At 42.3% G+C, this 20,040-nt stretch overlaps 2 protein-coding genes across 7 annotated transcripts in view; both read right to left on the minus strand.

Moving 5' to 3' along the window:
* Positions 1–20,040, minus strand: part of LOC143491503 (NACHT, LRR and PYD domains-containing protein 3-like) — a 185,195-nt gene that overhangs the window by 96,014 nt on the left and 69,141 nt on the right. The gene's annotated exons all lie outside the window — the stretch shown is intronic.
* LOC143491521 (uncharacterized) lies at positions 712–19,710 on the minus strand. 2 transcript variants are annotated; one of them, XM_076990617.1, is made up of 9 exons: positions 19,610–19,710; positions 19,254–19,354; positions 15,634–15,820; positions 14,522–15,044; positions 3,409–3,490; positions 2,290–3,227; positions 1,955–2,110; positions 1,777–1,866; positions 712–1,457 (listed from the first exon to the last, which is right to left on the minus strand). In XM_076990617.1, the coding sequence occupies exons 6-9, from the start codon at positions 2,623–2,625 to the stop codon at positions 1,128–1,130; spliced, it is 912 nt and encodes a 303-aa protein (XP_076846732.1). In that variant the 5' UTR covers positions 2,626–3,227; positions 3,409–3,490; positions 14,522–15,044; positions 15,634–15,820; positions 19,254–19,354; positions 19,610–19,710; the 3' UTR covers positions 712–1,127. The 2 variants fall into 2 exon arrangements, with proteins under 2 accessions (XP_076846732.1, XP_076846731.1); XM_076990616.1 differs by having other exon boundaries at positions 1,955–2,116.

Below are 20,040 nucleotides of genomic sequence, written 5' to 3' on the forward strand. Positions count from 1 at the left end.
CAGTGGTAAGGGAAGAGTGTATAATGTCTGTAATGAGAGGGGACACAGAGGAGAGACTAGCTTTAACAAAAACAAGAAGGGGATCTAATTGACAAGTTGAACATTTTAATTTTTGAATTAATTTAGAAACATCATTAACTGAGGGAAGAGTGAAAGCTGAAAGTAGATTAGGAGAGGCAAACGGAGGTGATGAAATTAATGCCAAAGGAACAGTTGGTAAAAGTATTTGCTGGTGGATACGTACTATTTTTGAGGAGAAGAATGATACTAAAGTATTACAAAAGTCAGAACAATATAAATGGGGAGGAAGTGAGTCTGGTGGTTTTGTAATCTTTGCAACTAGTGAAAAGAGGGCCTTGGAATTACCCTCATTTGAACTAATTAAATTGGAATAATATGTGGATTTAATTGTAGAAATGGAATCTTTATAATCAAGAATGTAATTTATGTACTCTGTAAATTATGTAATCTCTTTATGTACGGTGACACCAGTTTTCCTGTAAAGCCTTTCAAGTTGGCGACCTTTTGCTTTTAACTGTATATATTCACATATATATATTCAACTATATTCACAACTGCCATTTTAAAGTTAAGAACACTAATGCTTTTAAGTAGATTCTATTAAGATTTCTCATCTTGACTAAAAATTGCAAGTTTACCAGTCAAATCCAGTGTTCACTTGTTTAGAAATATTAAATTTATTTGAATGAGGACATTACACATTACATAAAACGTGTATATTTCTAAAAAATGCTTAATGTTGACAATGCATTTCCTCCAAGTAAATGATGTAAGTGTTACTAAAACTTGATAAAGAACAATTGCATGCCTTGTTTCTGCCTCTAAATCTCACTTGAGTTGCTCTGCACAAGCAAGCAGATTAACATCGACAAGGATTGAGAGCAAACAAATTAACAAAAATTTTAACGTCTCAACATTCAACAGTGCTTGCTTTCGATATGGTAAATAAAAAGAATTTTGTACAGCAACAGTGTCCAACAGTGTGAGATGAAACAAAAGTCTATTGTTCAACATTTTGTCAATATCACTTTCTCAGTGGCAGTAATATTCATACAGCAGAAAAAGAATTTCCATCCCAGATGAGACTTGGTGTGCAGCCAATCAATCTATAAACAAAATCTCAGCAATTTATTTCTAAGTCCATGTACCCTTGCTGAACACTGGTCAGGGTTCATCTTCATGACGACCTTCTGCAGGAATTCAAATGAGTACTTCATTTTGTGAGGGTACTGCAGATTAAGGCAGTAGATGGTGCCCATTAACATAGCAAAACCAGTGGGCACGTCTCTGATTTCATGAAGAACAACTGCCTCTTCTACCACCACAGCCACATTGATAATTTCATGAGGGAAAGCATCATGCAGGACACCTTCATGTCCAATTAGAATTCCAACACGCTTTCCCTTCATGAGGACATCCAGGGTTTCACCATGAACCTAAAACAAATGCACAAATTTAGTTCTAATGTATCCTGGCCTGCTACTTTATTAAAACCACCTCCTTATTTCAGCTCCACTGATGTGTGCACTACTCTTTGACCATTTGAACATGGCTGTTTGTCATCTAACCAGACACAGAACAGAAATTTGACACAAAAACTTCAAAGTTTAAACACTGCCAACAACTATCCCAAACATTGCCAACTAGAGTTACTTGTTGGTTAAAATGCTTATAATGGAAGTACTTTTGAAGATAGTGACTAACTAGTCTGAATGAATGCACCCATTATCTTAATGCATAAATATATTTTCTTACATCACACATCCTGATTATGTCAGAGGTGTCTTCTGACAAGAACAGTGGAAGACCAAGCAAGGCAGCCGTTCTTCTGTTCTGATTTGTGTCCTACATACAAAGAGAGACTGAGTAAATACAGTAATTAAACAAGATTCTTTAATGTAGTACATATTGTTAAGTACATTTTCATACGTACCTCCTTATTAAGGCACTGCATAACACTGCTAAGAGTCAACCTCCTGTTTGATGAGACAGCTGCTTTATAGAATTCCAAAAGATTTGACATCAAGGCATCCAGTCCATCCAGGAATGACTGGAGCAGGTCAGCAGTGACTATTCTACAGAACTCTGCCTTTATCTCAAACAGACGTATAAGACAGTAAACATGGGGTGATAATAGTATAAAAGTCTAGTAGAGTGTAAAGCAATAGCAAATGAAAATCTTACATATGAATTTACATATTAAAATTACATGTGATCTTTTAACCCTAACCCTAACCAACAGATAATTTCTTTGTTCATCATACTTACCTGTCTCTCATTAAACAATGCAGGCCATCTGTCCAGAAGTTCAGAGATGAGTGGCTCATCCCCAATTATTTCCTTTCTTCGCTGTGAAAATGTTGCCATCATCAGTTCATCCAGGTGCTGCAAGTCCAGATCACGCTTCTGCACCTCTAGAAGCATGGTCTTCCGTTTTTCCTCTGATATATCTGCACTTTGACCTTCAGGTGGATCTGGCAAGAAGTGAATCTCTCCCTTCTTTGACTTCTTGATTGCCTTGTGGTTGGTCTGCCCCTTCTTTCTCTTATATACAAGAACCTCAGGGCATCCAGCTGCCATCAGTCTCTGACGGTAATTGCCCATTTTGAATTTCAAGCTGAATACCTAGCAATACCATCCTTTGACAGAACCCGGCTCTCTGAGACTAGGGTGCTTTTCTACAAGAGCTGTGGCTACACTTTCGTAGTGGTCTTTTCTTGGATAAGGAGTGATTTTGGAAATCATATCAGCTAGTTTGTCAAGTATTTCACTCTTAACACTCTTGGAGATGGCCATCACTGTGCCTTCTTTGGCATAGGCATCTTTTGCTGCACTGAGCTGAAGTTCAACATCATGGGAGAAATCAGGAATAAGAAAAGGGTCAGGCCATTCCACTGAGGAAGCACTACTTGGGGAACTCAAGCTTGCAGTATCTAGTGTTGAGTCAGATACAGAATCAGAAAAAGTGAACAAAATTTTCAGTGTTGCTCGATCATTTGGTAGATCTTTGATATCCGTCAAATTGTAGAGCTCATTTCCAAAGTCTGGATCTTCAAACTGTAAAATGAAGTTTCCTCGCAAGCCCATATTTGTACGCAGTGCTTCACATAGGTCCTTTACCAAGTCAGGTACACTCTCTAGGGTGACACGCCTGATCTCTTGAGGTGAAACAATGACTCGAAGAAGCATCATGGAAGCACCAACCGCTATAACAGTGTGACACAAAAGGAGAAAAAGTTGAAAACATCTGAAAACAGCATAAAATTAAATTATCATGAGTGAAGTGCATGGTCTTTAGTAAATTTGGTGTATGATTGTATTAGGCCACCTGTGAGTTAAAACACACAAAATTAATAATAATAAAAAGCAAGGATCTGTTTTCTGTACCTTACTGTATTATAAATGTCCTTGGAGTGACGAGCACCTTTCCATCAACAAGATATGCAGCAAGGGGGGTGTAGTCGTTCAGCTGGTCAGGATCAACAACCACAGTTACTGCAGGAACTTTGATGTTGAGCTGGTAACACCTTAGATGCTCAACAAAGCCAGCTTCAAACATTTCAACAATGAAAAATATGTGGCCATCCACTAAACAGATCTCAAGCACTCTCCCAAAATCTGGTAGTCCGCTTGTGTAGCCAACAGAGAGCACCATTCCTTTGGAATATTTTGTCCCACTTAAATAAGCTGTTGAGGTGAGTGAAACAGAGTCCAGGGCTTTAAACTTGTTTGAAATAGCCACGCTGATTGTAGCATCCAAGATGTTCACAGGTACAACAGATACTCGTCCCGTTTCGATGCTTGGTTTAAAAAGAGTTGGCATCTCCAAATAATATGCTAACATTAGTTGATGTCTTGTAGCCAAAGTGTGAAGAATATTTTTGAAGTTACCAGAATCACGAACCACCTTTTTAAAGAAACAGTGTTTAGCCTCAAATCTCATAGTCCAAAATTCAACTAAGGGACCAAATTTTTTTTATTAGCATAGGGTAATGTTCCAAATAATGATGTTTAGGGTGCAATTTAGTACAAGGAAAAACTTCTAAAAGCAACTGTCGGTGGTCAGAAATTTTGGGTTGAAGGTAGCACAGGGTTTCTGGTGTGAACGAGGGGCTGCTTTACAACTCAACAATGTCTTTCAATTCAAGAATTAAATGCCAAGCCTTTTCACTTTCTGGAATGAGATGACCAACTAACAGTGGAAGAAATCTCAGAAGTGTCCAATTCTCATGTCCATTGACACCTATTGTTCCATTTTTTTGAAAGTTTGTTTGTATTATCTGAGGTCTGTTAGTTTTGTCACAGAACTGAAATAATCCTGTACCTGTCCTGTAGACCTGTTCGCAATTTGGTGTTAGGGGAATTTCTCACTTGAACTGAGTTAGTGGGTCCCTAGACATGAAAAATCACTGAGGTGCTCGTCCGCCATAGTGCCACGAATTCCGCAATAGTCAAATTAAATATGGCCGCCATCGGCTATGATAAAAATCCAACTTGTTTGTTTCTGAATGTATATAGACATATAATACCTCCATTTAGACTAATTATGGTATGGGGAATTCATTTCTGATATTGTTATGACCATACTGGATTATTTTAACCTTGAATGGTCATGGTCAAGGTTCTTTTCCTATTCAGATGTATCACATGCACATGTAAAGTAACCCTTATACTGTGTATTTGTACAACACAAGACAGAGTTTACAGAAAATGGACAAGGTTTAACTCTTCTTGTATTTTACCAGGAGTATCAAAACATTTCCAAGGATCCTAAAGTTTATATCTCATTATTAAGCATCACACCAGTTGATCAACAGTGAGCATGCTGGTTGGGCAGGTAAGTAAATGTACCCTCTCTCTTCTTCACAGCTAACTGTTTAAAGCTAACTGCCAGATGCTAGCTGATGTTGTAGTTGGACTGGTTTTCCCAGAGGAGGAAGTTTTTTTCCAGCATTTGAGAACTAATTTACTGTGTATTATCTTGTGTATTTTTCCAGAACTGTACAGAGTTCACAGGGAAAAGGAGATAAGGTTTGATTTTACCAGGAGTAGTCAAAGTTTTCATCTCACTATTGAGCATTGCTTTTATTGATCAACATGGAGCATTCTAAAATACCTTGCCCCAAAAGCTTGAATTAAGTTGCTTCAATGGCAGATCAAGACAATCTTAATCAAATGTTATGCATCATCTGTCAAGAAGATAATAAATTGCCTGTAACAAGTGAAAAGACAGGACGTGAGAGAATCAAACAAGCTGCTAAAATCCGTAATGATGTGGTTACAAATCGTATCAAAACTCTGATGGGGGAAGATGAGGAGGATAATGATAATAACATGTTTGTTTACCATAATACCAACAAATGCTACAAGTCATACACTCATTCTCGTAAACTGACATCTATTGAGAAGAAGAGAATTGAAGAATCTAAGGTATGTGAGACAGAAGGTGAGGTTTCCACAAGTGTTAAATCCACACCAACCTTACGGAGAAGTGTTACTGTCACGTGGGACTACGCCCCTCTCCTAGCTGTCACTCTGGGTTCCCTCGTGTCTGTAATCCTGGCCCGTTTGTCCCGCCCTGCTCGTTTGTTTGAGTGTTCCTTGTTAGTTACCACGCCCCTGTGTCATTGCCGTCACCTGCCCCTTGTTTAGTTCGTGTCTTTATAATCCCTGCACTTCCCCAGTCTAGTTATCGGTTATTTTGTCTCTTTGTCAATCTGTCTCCTTTGCTCGTTCGTGCTATTTGTTCATGCTGTTAGTTTGTACTGTGCTGTTCACCTTGATCGTAAGTTGCTCTGTGTTCCCCGTAGTGTTTTCGTCATGCCAGTGTATTTGTGTTATTTGGACTGCCCTCCCATTTTGAACCCGGACTGCTTCTCTGACGACGGTTATGGATTATCCTTTAATAAATCTCGCTCTTCTCAGCATTTGTGTCCGTCTCCTCGCTCCGCAGCGCGAGCTGCGTTACATATTAACCGATCAACCAAGGACACAGCGAGAGAGCGAGACTCTGATAAGTTCAACCGCTGCGATGAGATGTTGGCTGGTTTGATCCAGTTCGACTCTCCGATATTGCAGCGAGAACGAACCAGAGACAGGAAATCCCCTGGCGCTGTGGGTACATGGGAGTCTCGTCGCTGTAAGAACGAAGCGAAACCACGTACGGTTTCTGGCTTTAGCGACGAACTCCCCGGTAAGCGCTATGTGTCTGCCCGACTCGAAACTCGCTATGGGAAGGAACAACCTGTAGCGCGCGATTCGGGCAGGCGGGAGGAATGTGCAGACGAGCGTTGGCTTGGCTCTTTCAAGAGTCATTGTGAGCTCCCGATACCTCAGACGAGGCGGAGTCACCTTGAAAGCCACCGAGAAGCAGTTGTGTCTGTGTATTCTTCCAGGCGCAGACCAGACCGGGGAAGGAGGAAAACCACGCACCCGGTTCAGAGCCCCGCCGCCACCGTGCCTGAGAAAGTCGCCTTCCCTGAAGGAGACCGCCCTCCGCTGATCCCGGAAGCCTCTCCCCAAAGGCTCCCGAAGTATTTTTTGGGGGTGAGTGGAAGACACTCGCCCAGGATGTGGCCGGCTGAGACCCGGGATGACGTCAGTGTGGCGGACACGCCCCCCGAGGACGTCGGCTTGACGGACACGCCCCCCGAGGACGTCGGCTTGGCGGAAACGCCACCCGAGGACGTCGGCTTGGCGGACACGGCCCCCGAGGACGTCGGTTTGGCGGACACGCCCCCCGAGGGCTTCTCCTTGCCTCAGCAACCTGTTCCCGCTGCCTGTAGGCAGTCCGTGCCTGTTCCTGTTCCCGCTGCCCATAGGCAGTCCATGCCTTTTCCTGTCCCAGTTGCCCGTAGGCAGACCACGCCGGTTCCTGTCCCCGCTGCCGGTAGGCAGACCACGCCGGTTCCTGTCCCCGCTGCCCGTAGGCAGACCACGCCGGTTCCAGTTCCTGCGACCCAGGAGGGGTCGTACACGCCGGTTCCAGTTTCCGCGACCCAGGAGGGGTCGTACACGCCGGTTCCAGTTCCCGCGACCCAGGAGGGGTCGTACACGCCGGTTCCTGTTTCCGCGACCCAGGAGGGGTCGTACACGCCTGTTCCCGCTGCCCGCCAGCGGACCGCGCCTGTTCCCACTGCCCGCCAGCGGACCGCGCCTGTTCCTCCAGAGACTGTGCTGCCCTCTATTGGGCCCGGACTTTATGTGCCCTCTGCTCTGCCCTGTACACCTGCCTCTGTACCCATGTTCCCCTTGCTCCCGTGTTCTGTCCCTGGATTTGTGTTGGTCCCAGTTCCTGTGTGTGTGCCTGTTCGTGTCCTTGTGCCCGTCCCTGTGTTTGTGTGTGGTCAGTTCCTCCAGGTCCCTGTCCCCGTGTCTGTTCCCCAAGTCACGACCCGCTTTGTGCCCGTGCCTGTCTCTGTGGTCCATGCTGTCTTCGCCTCCGTGTTCGCCTCTGCCCTGTCCCCGCTCCCATGTCTGTTCCCAGTCCTGTCCCATCCAGTCTTGCTCCCATGCCTAGCCCTGTCCCTGCCTGTGATGCCCCGTCCCAGCCCGGCTCCTGGCCAGTCTCTGGTTTCTCTGTCCCTGCCATGCCCCGGTCTCCGTGCCCTGCTTTCCCCTGGTCTGTTCCTCCGGTCTGTCCCGTGTCTGCTGTCCCTGTCCCTCGCCGTGTTCCGTGGTTCCCTGTCTTGTCCTAGTCTGGTTCCCTGTCCTGTCTGCCCTTGCGTGCCCCGGAGTGGCACGCTTTGAGGGGGGGTTCTGTCACATGGGGCTACGCCCCTCTCCTAGCTGTCACTCTGGGTTCCCTCGTGTCTGTGTTCCTGGCCCGTTTGTCCCGCACGAACGAGCAAAGGAGACAGATTGACAAAGAGACAAAATAACCGATAACTAGACTGGGGAAGTGCAGGGATTATAAAGACACGAGCTAAACAAGGGGCAGGTGACGGCAATGACACAGGGGCGTGGTAACTAACAAGGAACACTCAAACGAGAAGGGCGGGACAAACGGGCCAGGAACACAGACACGAGGGAACCCAGAGTGACAGCTAGGGGAGGGGCGTAGCCCCACGTGACAGTTACACATTGTGCACCTCCAAGTTCTGACAAGGATGCAAGAACATTGCCCTGTGTTATATGTGGATATAAGGAACACAAGAAATGTTGTGACAAGTACAAAATTTGTGAGTATGATAGTGCGAAGAAACTCATTGCTGCAGCAAAGCATAACCAAGTTTTCACACACATTGCAGATCGACTGAAGGATGATGAAGATAGCTCTATTAAATCAGTCATATCAGCTGATTTATTTTTCCATAATATTTGTTGCCAGAACTACATGCGAAAATATGAACGTGGCATCAAACCCAAAGCACTGGAGAAACCAGCCATTACCAATATCAAGCAAGTGCTGTTTGCTCGTGCTCTTCCATATATTGACAGACTTTTGGCTAAGGGAGAGTGTTGCACTGTGAGTGATATTTTGGAGTTTGCCAACAGGTACCTCACCATGCCAAGCCAGTGGTTCGACCTGCCCTGCCACCAGACATGCTGCTGCATCCTGAAAACAAGCAAGTAACATTACTTGATGTTGCAACTGCCCAAAGTGTATCAGCAAAGCGAGAATTCTTGATCAGTCTGATCCGCTGTGGGGTATCAGCAGGAGGCCCTCTGATATGGGCTGCTGTGCACACACTTGTCTCATCTGCTGTGGTACCGATGATGCGTGTTGGCTTCCTCCCTGTTGTACCAAGACCCATTACTGAGTGTGCCACCGTCAGACATTGCCTCACTAACTTCCAGAGCGTTCGCAGGCAACTGAATCAGGCATCAATGCCAATTTGGTGTGATGAAAGCGTGTTTGCCCTAGCTGTAGATATTTACCTTCATGAGACAGAACAGTTCAAGGATCTGTTCCTCTGTATGGGCCCTTTCCATTGGACCCGTGTTCTACTCAGATGCCAGGGAAAATTCATTCGAGGTTCTGGCCTGGATGATGCATTGGTGGAGTGTGAAGTGTTTGGACCTGGCGTGATTGAGTCTGTGTTAAATGGCAGTCATTATGTCCGAGCTTTCACTAGAATGCTAATTGTGGAGGATTTGATCAGGTCACTCCAGTGGGAGATGTTCTGGCAAAACAAGGACAAAGCAGAATATCCAGTGCTAGCACAGGTAGAAGCAATGCACACTAGACTTGCTGCAAATCAACATTGCCCAGAGCAGTTTGAAGCATTGATTGAACAAGTACAGAAGTTGAATCAGGACTTTTTGGAGTTTGAGAAGGAGTGTGAAGCGAAGTCAGAGCTTTGCCGATTCTTTGGAGTTTGGCTGGATTTGGTAGCCATCATCAAAAATGCTGTAGTCTCTGAAAGAGAAGGAAACTGGAACTTACACGTGGCTACTATAGAGGATTCTATGCCAATCTTTGCAGAATGTGACTGCATAAACTACCTTCATCATGGCTCATGGTATCTTGAACAAATCAAGGTGCTAGAGTTCACACATCCTGAGCTCTACCGGCGCTTCTCGATAGGCCAGTGGGTTGTGCAGGATCGCCCTGGCTGGTTCTGTGCTGTGGGAGGTGACATGAAGGTTGAGCAGACCATTCAGCGAGTGTCAAAGGGTCCTGGAGGTCACTACATAGTAGGAGCCACACACAATGCAAATGCTGTATCAGAGTTTGAACTCTTGTTCCACGAGATTGGGATGATCACTGATGTCCTCAACTTTCTCACCAACAACAACACTTTGAAACAGACAGAATGCCATCTTCAGCATGCACTGAGCACCACTCGCCGCCTTATATTCAACCAAAATGTTTCAAAGCTGCTGGACTTTGTGCTAGAGCGGCAAAATCCCTACTCATTGACAGTCAATGTGCCTGTTCCACTGCACAATCTGCTCACCAAGCAGGCTGCTGACCGAGTTGTCGCTTCTCGCTTGCTCAACTTTCTCCAAAATGGGAAGCATGTCTACTGCTCCTATAGACAGGAGAGGTTAGTTGAGAAGACCAAGAAAATTAGCACTACTGTATCAAAGAGAAAACTACCTCAGTTCAATGAACAAACACAGAAAACCCCAACAATCAGTATGAAGGAACATAAGTCAGTTTCATCCAAAGACATGGCTGAGGCACATAGAAGCATGGACATTGCTAAAGAGCGGGGTGAGAGTATCCGGGAGATACTTTCTCATGATGTGCTTTCAGCATCTCCCCTGTTTGATGGTGACCTTCCAGCTCATGTCAACAAGTCAAAACTTGTGAGTGAGATTGAGCCTCAACTTGATCTCACCCAGTGGATTTCTGGATCAACTTATTCCACTCATGTTGTTGTAGACTTCATGTCGAAGATGCCTCAGATGCCTCTAGCACAATTTCGTACTTTAGGTGCGGTCATCAATGCCATCATCAGCTCAACATCATCTCTCTGCAAAGAGCCAGAGTTCATCCATCTTGTTCTAGATTCCTACATCGAGATGTCCCTAAAGGAAGGGGAGCGCATGCGTACATACTCAACAACAGGCATTGACAACAGGCCCTCAAGTTGCTGAGGGATGGGGGTGTGTTTGTTCATGCCAATGATCATGAACAAACACACCCCCATCCCTCAGCAACTTGACAAGTTCTGGGCATCTGAGAAGAACAAGCGGAATCTCCAAATATTATCTAGGGATATGGTGTGCAATCGAGCCAGTGGCAATGCTACTGTAATTGTGAGTTCTGTTGTCATTGATGATGAGGTGCTACCAGCAAAGGCAACTGGTGGGGAAGAGATCCCAGACCTCTTGAACTGGATTGAAGAAGCTGATGCCAGGTTGCTGGTGCATGTTGAGTGGGCTATTCGTGTGAAGCAGTGTGAGAGAGTTATCATAGTCTCCAATGACACAGACACCTTTGCACTGCTTCTCCGCTACAGCCCATACTTCCAAAAACTTGGGATGAAGGAGATCTGGCAGCAGTATGGCACTGGTGAGAGGCTTCGAATGCTTCCACTCCATCAAGCAGTCTCTCGTCTTGGAGCATCACTGTCAAAGACAGTGATTAAAGCTCATATCCTGACTGGAGATGACTGTATGAGCAAGGTGGGGATTAAACATGCTGCTATGGCTTCTGATCCAGTCCAGTACTTAGCCAACTTTGGAGAAGCAGATACCTTGACAGAGCAAGATGCAGCTTTGGCTGAGGAGTACTTGGTGCGTGTCTGGGCTGGGGTTCGATCAACTACAACAGCTAAGACATTTGATGACTTCAGGGTAGAAATCTACACCAGTGGAAGTGCTGGAATTGATGTTCTCCCTCCCACAAGTAGTGTGATCAGAGGCCACATCCAACAAGGGGCTTTTCTGGTTTATACGGCATGCAACTTGCTTGCAGCAGCCAAGGACACCAAAGTAAGACAAGAGCCAACAGAACATGGATGGAAGGAGCACTTTGGCACACTCCTGCCATCAAAATGTCTAAAGCTCTTACCACCAAGTCTGCTCACAGTATGCAAGTGTGCAGGCAAATGTGACAATCGCTGATGTGGCTGTCGTTCTGCTGGAGTTTCATGCACCGTATTCTGCCATGGAAAAATCATTTTGTAAAAACCCATCCCACTAATATGCATGCACGCATACAGAAATCACACTACATGGTGCACTTTTAGTTAATTTAATGTAAATTGTATCACTTTTTTGCTACATAGTTTTATTTGCACCCAGCTGTTTTATTTTATATCAATAGTTCAAAGGGGATGTTTAAAATGTTTTTTCTCTTCATGACTTGTATATATTTGTATTATTGAAAGAAATATTAAATGTCAGATTTATTAGACTTAGACTTGCATCTGGTTTTTATTCTTTATAATGGACAAGTTGTGGGTAAGGTCTTCAGAATAGGAAAGTGACATTGACCATGACCTTTTAATGTCGAAATCACCCAATATGGTCAAAACAATATCAGAAATGAATTCCCCATCCCATAATTAGTCTAAATGGAGGTATTAAATGTCTATATACATCAGAGGTGGGGACTCGAGTCACATGACTTGGACTCGAGTCAGACTCGAGTCATTAATATTAAGACTTTTGACTTGACTTGAAAAAATATTCAGAGACTTAGACTTGACTTGGACTTTTACACCAATAACTTGGGACTTGAATTGGACTTGAACCTGTTTACTTGCAAAGACTTTTTTTTTACCCCAAATCTAAATTTTAAAACGCATATTAATATTTATAAAGTGCGCCCCATTAATTTCATTTCCGTCCTTCTGACGCAGACCGGCGTTACACCAGATTCTGTGACCGTCGAGTTTTGTGACCACAGGGGGCGCTATTTCACAGTTTCTGTTCAGAGGCACAAACGCTTTACGAATGCTACGTAAACTACGCTGATGCACTTTCTTTACTCGTTTTGTTGGTGTCCACGAGCCAAAATATGACAGATGTTTATATTTACATTTATCGTCTCTTAATTACATAAATGTACTTAAACAAGATTTACCATCCCCTCACCATTGCAGCCAACAAAGAAATCATGAATGGGATGTACAGGTGAGCCTTTTTAACTGGGGTCACCAATTCTGACGGCAGTCATCAGAATATGTGACCCCACTGAATCTCCAGGTAACAATAGTAGCCTACACCGTGACCCCACAATAACAAAAAACAATGAAAAAAATAACCCTAACCTTTTATTAGTCTATATTTAAACATTTTATCCAAATGTTTAGAATAACCATTTGTAATGACAGCATCTTGCTTAGGATGAAGCTTGCTATTTTCGTGTAAAATGAAAACGAAACATTCTTGTTTAAGTACATTTATGTAATTAAGAGAAGATAAAATGTAAATGATCTGTCATCTTTTGGCTGGCGGACACCAACAAAACGAGTAAAGAAACGCATCAGCGTAGCATTCGTAAAGCGTTGGTGCCTGTAAAAAAAAAGACTCGAAAGGACTTGAAATTCCAAGTTTCAGACTTGGGACTTGACTTGACGGTTGCCTGTCTTGACTCGAGACTTGACTTGAGTTGACTGTCTTTGCTTGAGACTTGACTCGGGACTTGAGGATAAAGACTTGGACTTACTTGAGACTTGCAAAACACTGACTTGGTCCCACCTCTGATATACATTCAGAAACAAAAAAGTTGAATTTTTATCATAGCCGATGGCGGCCATATTTAATTTGACCATTGCGGAATTCGTGGCACTATGGCGGACGAGCACCTCAGTGATTTTTCATGTCTAGGGACCCACTAACTCAGTTCAAGTGAGAAATTCCCCTAACACCAAATTGCGAACAGGACTATAGGCCAGGTACTGGATTAAAAGGGGAATGTTGTTATTCTGCAATCAAGATCATTCAATGTAAAATACCTCTTTGAAATCAGATGCAAGAGGCATATACAGAGTTCCACAGGTACAATTCCTTCTAATGCATCATGAAGAAAATCAGGTGGAAATCCTTTTGTAGCATGAAAGTATGCCAGTCTGTTTAAAGGACAGTCCTTCTTCACTCCATCAAAAGAAGTCAGATCACTTTGTTTAAGCACCTTAACAGCTTCATCAAATGATTCTGATGTTCTTAAGGTAAAAGCCCCACTTCTAACTTCATAATGCTGAATATCAGCACAATTTGCCAAACAAAATCGGCACAACTTATCAACAATGAAAGACTCTTGAAATCCAGCAAGCGAGTGTGCCCCCAGATTATCGGCAGATATGTACAAAACAGTCCCTTTGACATGAGAGCCAACACTTTGAACAAACACACCTTCTCTCTCAAGGAGCTTAGGATCCCTAATTAAGGGCTCTAAAACCTTGCTGTAACCATATTGTTTTATGTGTATGTTTTTGCACAATACAGCTAGATAAATTGATGATAATGTTGAGCGTAGTCTAATAGGTAAATTTGCAATCACCCAATATATAGCACAAACTTTGTGCTTCTTTTTTGAAGTACCTAATGGATTACAAAGCTCAAAATCATCAATATATAGTCCAAGAGCTATACCTAATTCCTCAGAGAGAATTCTGTTTTCTTTAAAGTATTCTCCATCTTTAACTGAACAGTAATTGCCTTCTTGTTCACTGGATCTCTCAAGTGCCTTATTTATCTCATTTCTTTCCAACAGTTTACTGAGCAAATCTAAAATAGGAACATAAACAAAAGTGTGCTTTTTTTCCTGTACATTTAACACATACTCGACTGGTTCAATAACAGTAAAATTTTTCCTATACAATGTCTGTCTTTTGAACTCTGTGCCAAGAGGACCCTGCCTTGAAAGCAATTTTAAGGGGTTCAAAGTTTGTAATTGTTCAGTCAATGATGCTACAACAGAAGTGTCAGCTATGCAATTACTGTCTCTCAAAACGTTATGTACAACAGTTTTAATATTTTGTTGGGAAAATTCTCCAATATCAAATAATTCATCAATAATTTCTTGTATTGCTGAATTTGATACATGAAAAATTGCTTGCATGTGAAGAAATAAACTTCACAACTGATGCTCAATTACCTTTCCATTTTCAAGTCCAATCTCAATCTCTGCTGCAGAATCAAATGCAGTGTCAGTGTCGGAAACAAAATCCTCTTCTATTAAAGGCACAGAATAGCTCCAGTATGAAATTTTCTAAGGTGGAGAACTTATGATTACGACTTCTATGTGCAGTAAAAGTCGACAGCAGACTTAAAAGAACACCCTGCAAACGGACATCTAACAACTTCTCTGTTTCTCAAATGAGTCTTCAGATGAGTTAAGTATTTGTTAATGTTGCTAGGCTCTGAGAATTTACACAAATCACAGGATAATTTGGCTACAGTCTTATGTGATTCTATTATATGTTCTTTCAAATGAATTTTAAGTTCTGCTTGGGTTTTAAATGTTTTCAAACAGTCTGCATGAATACAGATGAGGCCTGAACACCTTCGGTAATGTCTGTGATGCTCTTTGTAGTGCTGTAGTATTCTTCCTTGACCATTAGTAGAGAATGCACAAAACTTACATTTCCACTTCATGAATGGGACATGCCTGAAAAAATCTGTCAAGGAAAAAAAAAGATTTTAAGTAATTGCCGTTTGCTAGCTAGCCAATGTATTCTCAGAGACCATTCCAAGTTATTTTCATTCTTATGGGATAAGAAAAAGAGAAAAGAGCTGGATCCGTTTTAATGTAAAATGGCTAGTTAGCTAGCGTTAACTAGTGAGATAACCTAGCTAGCTAACTAGTTAGCTAAGCGTGTAGTCCACTTGTCATCGTTCTCTAGATAGAGCGTCTAAAGAATCGGTTTGATAAGGTTCCACGACGGTTAAAATAGACAGTAAAAAACGGAAACGTTTTACTGTTCCAGACAAGACATGACAATTAAAACAGTTAAAGACAGCTGCCTATAGTGTCATTCAGCAGTAGTTAAAGTAACCCCGCCCGCACACAGCGAGCAACTAGCTTAGCAAGCTCAGCTAGATGCTCACTGTGTGCGGGGGGAGGGGGGGGGGGGGGTTAAGACATTCTCAGGCTGATAATACAAAGGGTTCAAAAATTCACTCCTCTTTGAATATTAAAAATCATTGGTTCATTTTCATGTCGGGTCTGAAATGGATTAAAACGTTTCCGTTGAAAAACTACCTCACCTTAGAGAGAACCGTCTATAACCTGAGCTCCGTTAAGGAAAAACAAGCGGGAATCCAATTTGTTCGCCTTCTGGAACTTTCCACAGGACTTTATCCGCCTCTAATTGTAGTCCGTAGTGAGGGGTGTCCCTCCGCCACTGGAAGAAGTCCACTATTGTTTTCAACAGTGTAAACGTTGTGATTACCTCTGTCGCAAATAAATAAAAAACATACATAACTGTAAAGGGAAGTTGAAATTGGTTAATCAAACGGATTACCTTTATGAGTTTGGTGCCTCATTAAAAGCAGCACCGCACCATTTAACGTGGAAAGGAAAATTAAAACAAGGCACTGGCGACAAATAAACAAAATTTTTTAAAGCAGATCTGCTGTATCTGATGTATTAAAGGCTATCAGGCTGATAAACAGCACGAATTAACCAGTTTTCATTTCTAATTTTTAATAATTTATTTTATCATGTCTCGAATAATACAGACTTGTCTGTGGTAAAACTCCCTCACCCCAGAACGAACCGTACAGATGTCTGCCTTTGGTAATGTGTTGACTATAGGGCAGAAAAGACTTAAGCCTGCTTTATACCTCCGGACACGGACGAATTTCGTCCGTCCGTACCAAACGTAGCTTCCGTAGGGGGCCACTATACCTCTTTCCGGTTACAACGTTGTTATGATTTTTTAAAATACATCCTCTAGAGGGCAGTATAGTCAAATTTCCGGCACCGGCGCTCCAGCAATCTCCTCCCAGCTGTTTTTGCATCGCTGTTTATCGCGATGACCTGGCACCGTAGCATGTAGCCTCTAACCAACTCGCAAAGTTTCTCTTCTAACTCGAGCGCCATTTTTAAAAGTCCAGTACTCTTCTTCATTGATTTTCCCGAATTGGTGTACTTCCGATGCTTCTGACTCTCTACTGCCCCCTGATTTCCTGTTTATATTGCTCCGTTACTACGGATTCGTAAGTGCTCTGGCAACGGACCCACTGACGGATGAAACGACCTCCGGAACCGGACGAAAGGGTCCGTATCCGTAATTACCGTAGGGTGTGAATGGGCCTTTACATTCTAGCAGTTTCCACACATAATAATTCTACAACAATCCAGAGGTGGGACCAAGTCAGTGTTTTGCAAGTCTCAAGTAAGTCCAAGTCTTTATACCTCAAGTCCCGAGTCAAGTCTCAAGCAAAGACACTCAAGTCAAGTCAAGTCTCGAGTCAAGACAGGCAACAGTCAAGTCCCAAGTCTGAAACTTGGAATTTCAAGTCCTTTCGAGTCTTTATTTATTTATTTTACCAATGTTGCAGGTATATTTTAAATGTAAATAATAGACATGCGTTCTTTTTTAAATCTGTATTCTCCTCAAATCTTGATAAAACATGTGCAACTGAAAACACGAAGTATAAAAAAAATTTAAATTACACCTCTTTATTGCACAGTTCAATTTGTTAAACTTAGCTGCAAAAATATTCATACTTTAAACTACAATTTTCCAGAAATAAATATTCTGTGAAAAAGTCATAAGTAGAACTCCATGTTCAAATAAAAAGTGCTGATATTTTCACAGTACAATACAAAGAACCATAACGGCATTTTCCCTCTCTTCTCTTATCTGGTTTCTTGGAGAACATGTGTGAGTGACACAAGACAAACAAATATAAGAACTGAACAATTAACAGGAATCTGCAACTTTAGACATTTCAGTAAACTATTCTGCATTGCATTTGCTGGCCAAAAGTCTGTATGTCATTTGTGCACGATGAATGATGTCCCCATAGCTGAAAACTCGCTCCACTTTTGTCAATATATATTTTTCTCGACATAGATGTCTTCAAATACACAATCCATGCTGAGATAGAACTGGATATTATGATGGTGACAGACAGAGGCTCTCTTCCCCGAGTTCAGATACAGAACCCAGGGTTGCCAACTCTCACGCATTGAGCGTGAGACACATGCATTTGACCGTCTTCACACGCTCTCACGCCACACATCCGATTTCTCACACCGGAAAAAAATCTAGTTTATTTACCTCTGATCCACATCTATGATTCAATGAGTTACTAGTTCGCTCTGGCACCAACCACTGGCGATCGATCGATCGCGATATAATACTTAATTTGTGTCCATTTTACACCCCGCCCGGTAAAAATTTACGTTCGCCAACCCCCCATTTGATTGGTTGTGCTGCAGCTCATGCACACACACACGTACAGAGTGTGGAAAAGCAGAGGACTGGTCTGCGTCAGAAGGATGGAAATGAAATTAATGGGGCGCACTTTATAAATATTAATATGCGTTTTAAAATTTAGATTTGGGGTAAAAAAAATCAAGTCTTTGCAAGTAAACAGGTTCAAGTCCAATTCAAGTCCCAAGTTATTGGTGTAAAAGTCCAAGTCAAGTCTAAGTCTCTGAATATTTTTTCAAGTCAAGTCAAAAGTCTCAATATTAATGACTCGAGTCTGACTCGAGTCCAAGTCATGTGACTCGAGTCCCCACCTCTGCAACAATCACTCTACCTCTAATTGTAGTCAGTAATCAGTTAAATATTTCGCTAGAATATTATGGCGTAACTGAAAAGCTGTATCACACTTATTGTTTTGTCCAGCTCCAAAATGGCGCCAATCCCCCCTCTCCACACACCGTATTATCAGCATTGCTCCACCTCCACCCTCCTTTTTTAATGATTAACTTATAAACGTCAGTTAAATGAACTCTAACAACCCAGACAAAACTCTCAAATAGTCAAGACAATGGATTACCGTAAGTTTAATTTTGGAAAACTTATAAACCTGAGTTCATTATTCAAAACTTGTTATGGCATGTGAAGTTCAAGAGAAAAAATGAGTTCACATAATTTAATGGAGCTGAAACTTTTTACAGTGTACAAACATTGTATGAAAATAATGCCGTACACCGCGACTAATACGAGCAGGATGCAGAGACATTTACAGCAGCACCACAGCTCAGTACTCAAATCAACATATCTCACTTGAACAGAGGTAGCAGGGACAGAACGGCGCTTTGGCAAGTTGAGACAGCAAAGGATATCTGGAGCAGTGTGGGGATGCTAATATTCTTAAAAATGAACATGGCAGTGTAGTTGCAGCAAATTCAGAGGCATACTTGGTCAGGCTCTGTTTACACTATTTGCACTTTGTATTGACAGAGAAGAACTTATAGTTTTGTACATAATACAGTGAGTCTCCGTTTAACGACGGGTCTGGATAACAACACACCGGAGTTACCACAGACTTTTTAATTTTATTTTGCGTGGTGTGCGGAGGAACAGCGGAGTGTTGTGTACGATAAGTCCATCTCGGCAACGCGATCGCTCTTTCTCATGCTGTACACACGAGAACATTGTTAGTTTTTTTCTATACTGTATTTACGATTAAAGCGTATCTAAATCTAGGGTCGCGCTTAACGACGAAAACTGCTTTACGACGGACTTTTCAGTCTCTTACATAATGCATGTTAAGAGTTATAATAAAACATTTCAAAATGCATGTTTAAAGTTAAATAAAAGTCTGTTGTCCAGTCATATAATTTGTAATTTTAGTGTTCTTATTTACAGATTGGCAGGGGCTAATTTTCTTCCCTTAGTTAAAATGAAATATGGGCTTACCTTGTATTGCTCTATAGACCTTTGTCCTCTCCAATGGTTTCTTGCTCTTTTCCCTCTTCCCCTTCATATTAAAGTTTGCCATTAGAGCATTGGTAAAAAGCCTAGAAAAAAATTAAACACATTTCTATATCAATGTGAACATGTACGAACAACCCTTTATACCGAGTTGATCAGTGTATCCTAATGTGGCCCACTCGTTTCAGAACAGCTGACAACAGAGCACAATGCATTGAGTTGTGAACTTTACAAAGGATAAAAGGGCATATGAAAACATGCAGGCTGGTCCAAACCCAGATAAAAGTTCAGAGCAGCCAATCTCACACACACACACACACACACACACAAGTAGTGTATACCTGTCAAGGACTTTGTGGACACAATCCTTGGTATTCTTCCCCCCAATTCTGTAAATGTGCAGCACCTGTTGGAATATGTCCATGATAAGGTTGACTGACACGACCCAAAAGAATCTAAGTGAGGAATTAACCAGTAAAAAACTCAATACCAGACCTGGTTAAAACCAGACATGCAAAATATACAAATGCAATGGGCAGGGCAAAAGGGCAGATACCATAGACAAAAACATGGTCAAAGGCTCAAACAGTAAGAACCACGCAACACACACTAACAGTTGAGGCTGTCCACTACAGGGATTACGGTACTGTGTGTGATACAGGGCAGTGTATGTGAGAATGTAAAAAGTAAAGCACCTCAGTTGGAATCTCTGTCTCTGCTCTTCATTTCTCAAGAGCAAATATCTAGTTTTCGCCATTCTCTCATTCTCAAA

The sequence above is a fragment of the Brachyhypopomus gauderio genome, unplaced genomic scaffold (genome assembly GCF_052324685.1).
Source record: "Brachyhypopomus gauderio isolate BG-103 unplaced genomic scaffold, BGAUD_0.2 sc76, whole genome shotgun sequence".
In the NCBI taxonomy this organism is placed as follows: Eukaryota; Metazoa; Chordata; class Actinopteri; order Gymnotiformes; family Hypopomidae; genus Brachyhypopomus; species Brachyhypopomus gauderio.

Coding starts and splice junctions, on each gene's coding strand:
- LOC143491521 (XM_076990616.1), bottom strand. CDS start 2,625: ATGGGCAATTACCGTCAGAGACTGATGGCAGCTGGATGCCCTGAGGTT. Junction 2,117..2,289: donor CATTGTTTAATGAGAGACAG/GTAAGTATGATG, acceptor CGTCTGTTTGAG/ATAAAGGCAGAGTTCTGTAG. Junction 1,867..1,954: donor TGCAGTGCCTTAATAAGGAG/GTACGTATGAAA, acceptor CTTTGTATGTAG/GACACAAATCAGAACAGAAG.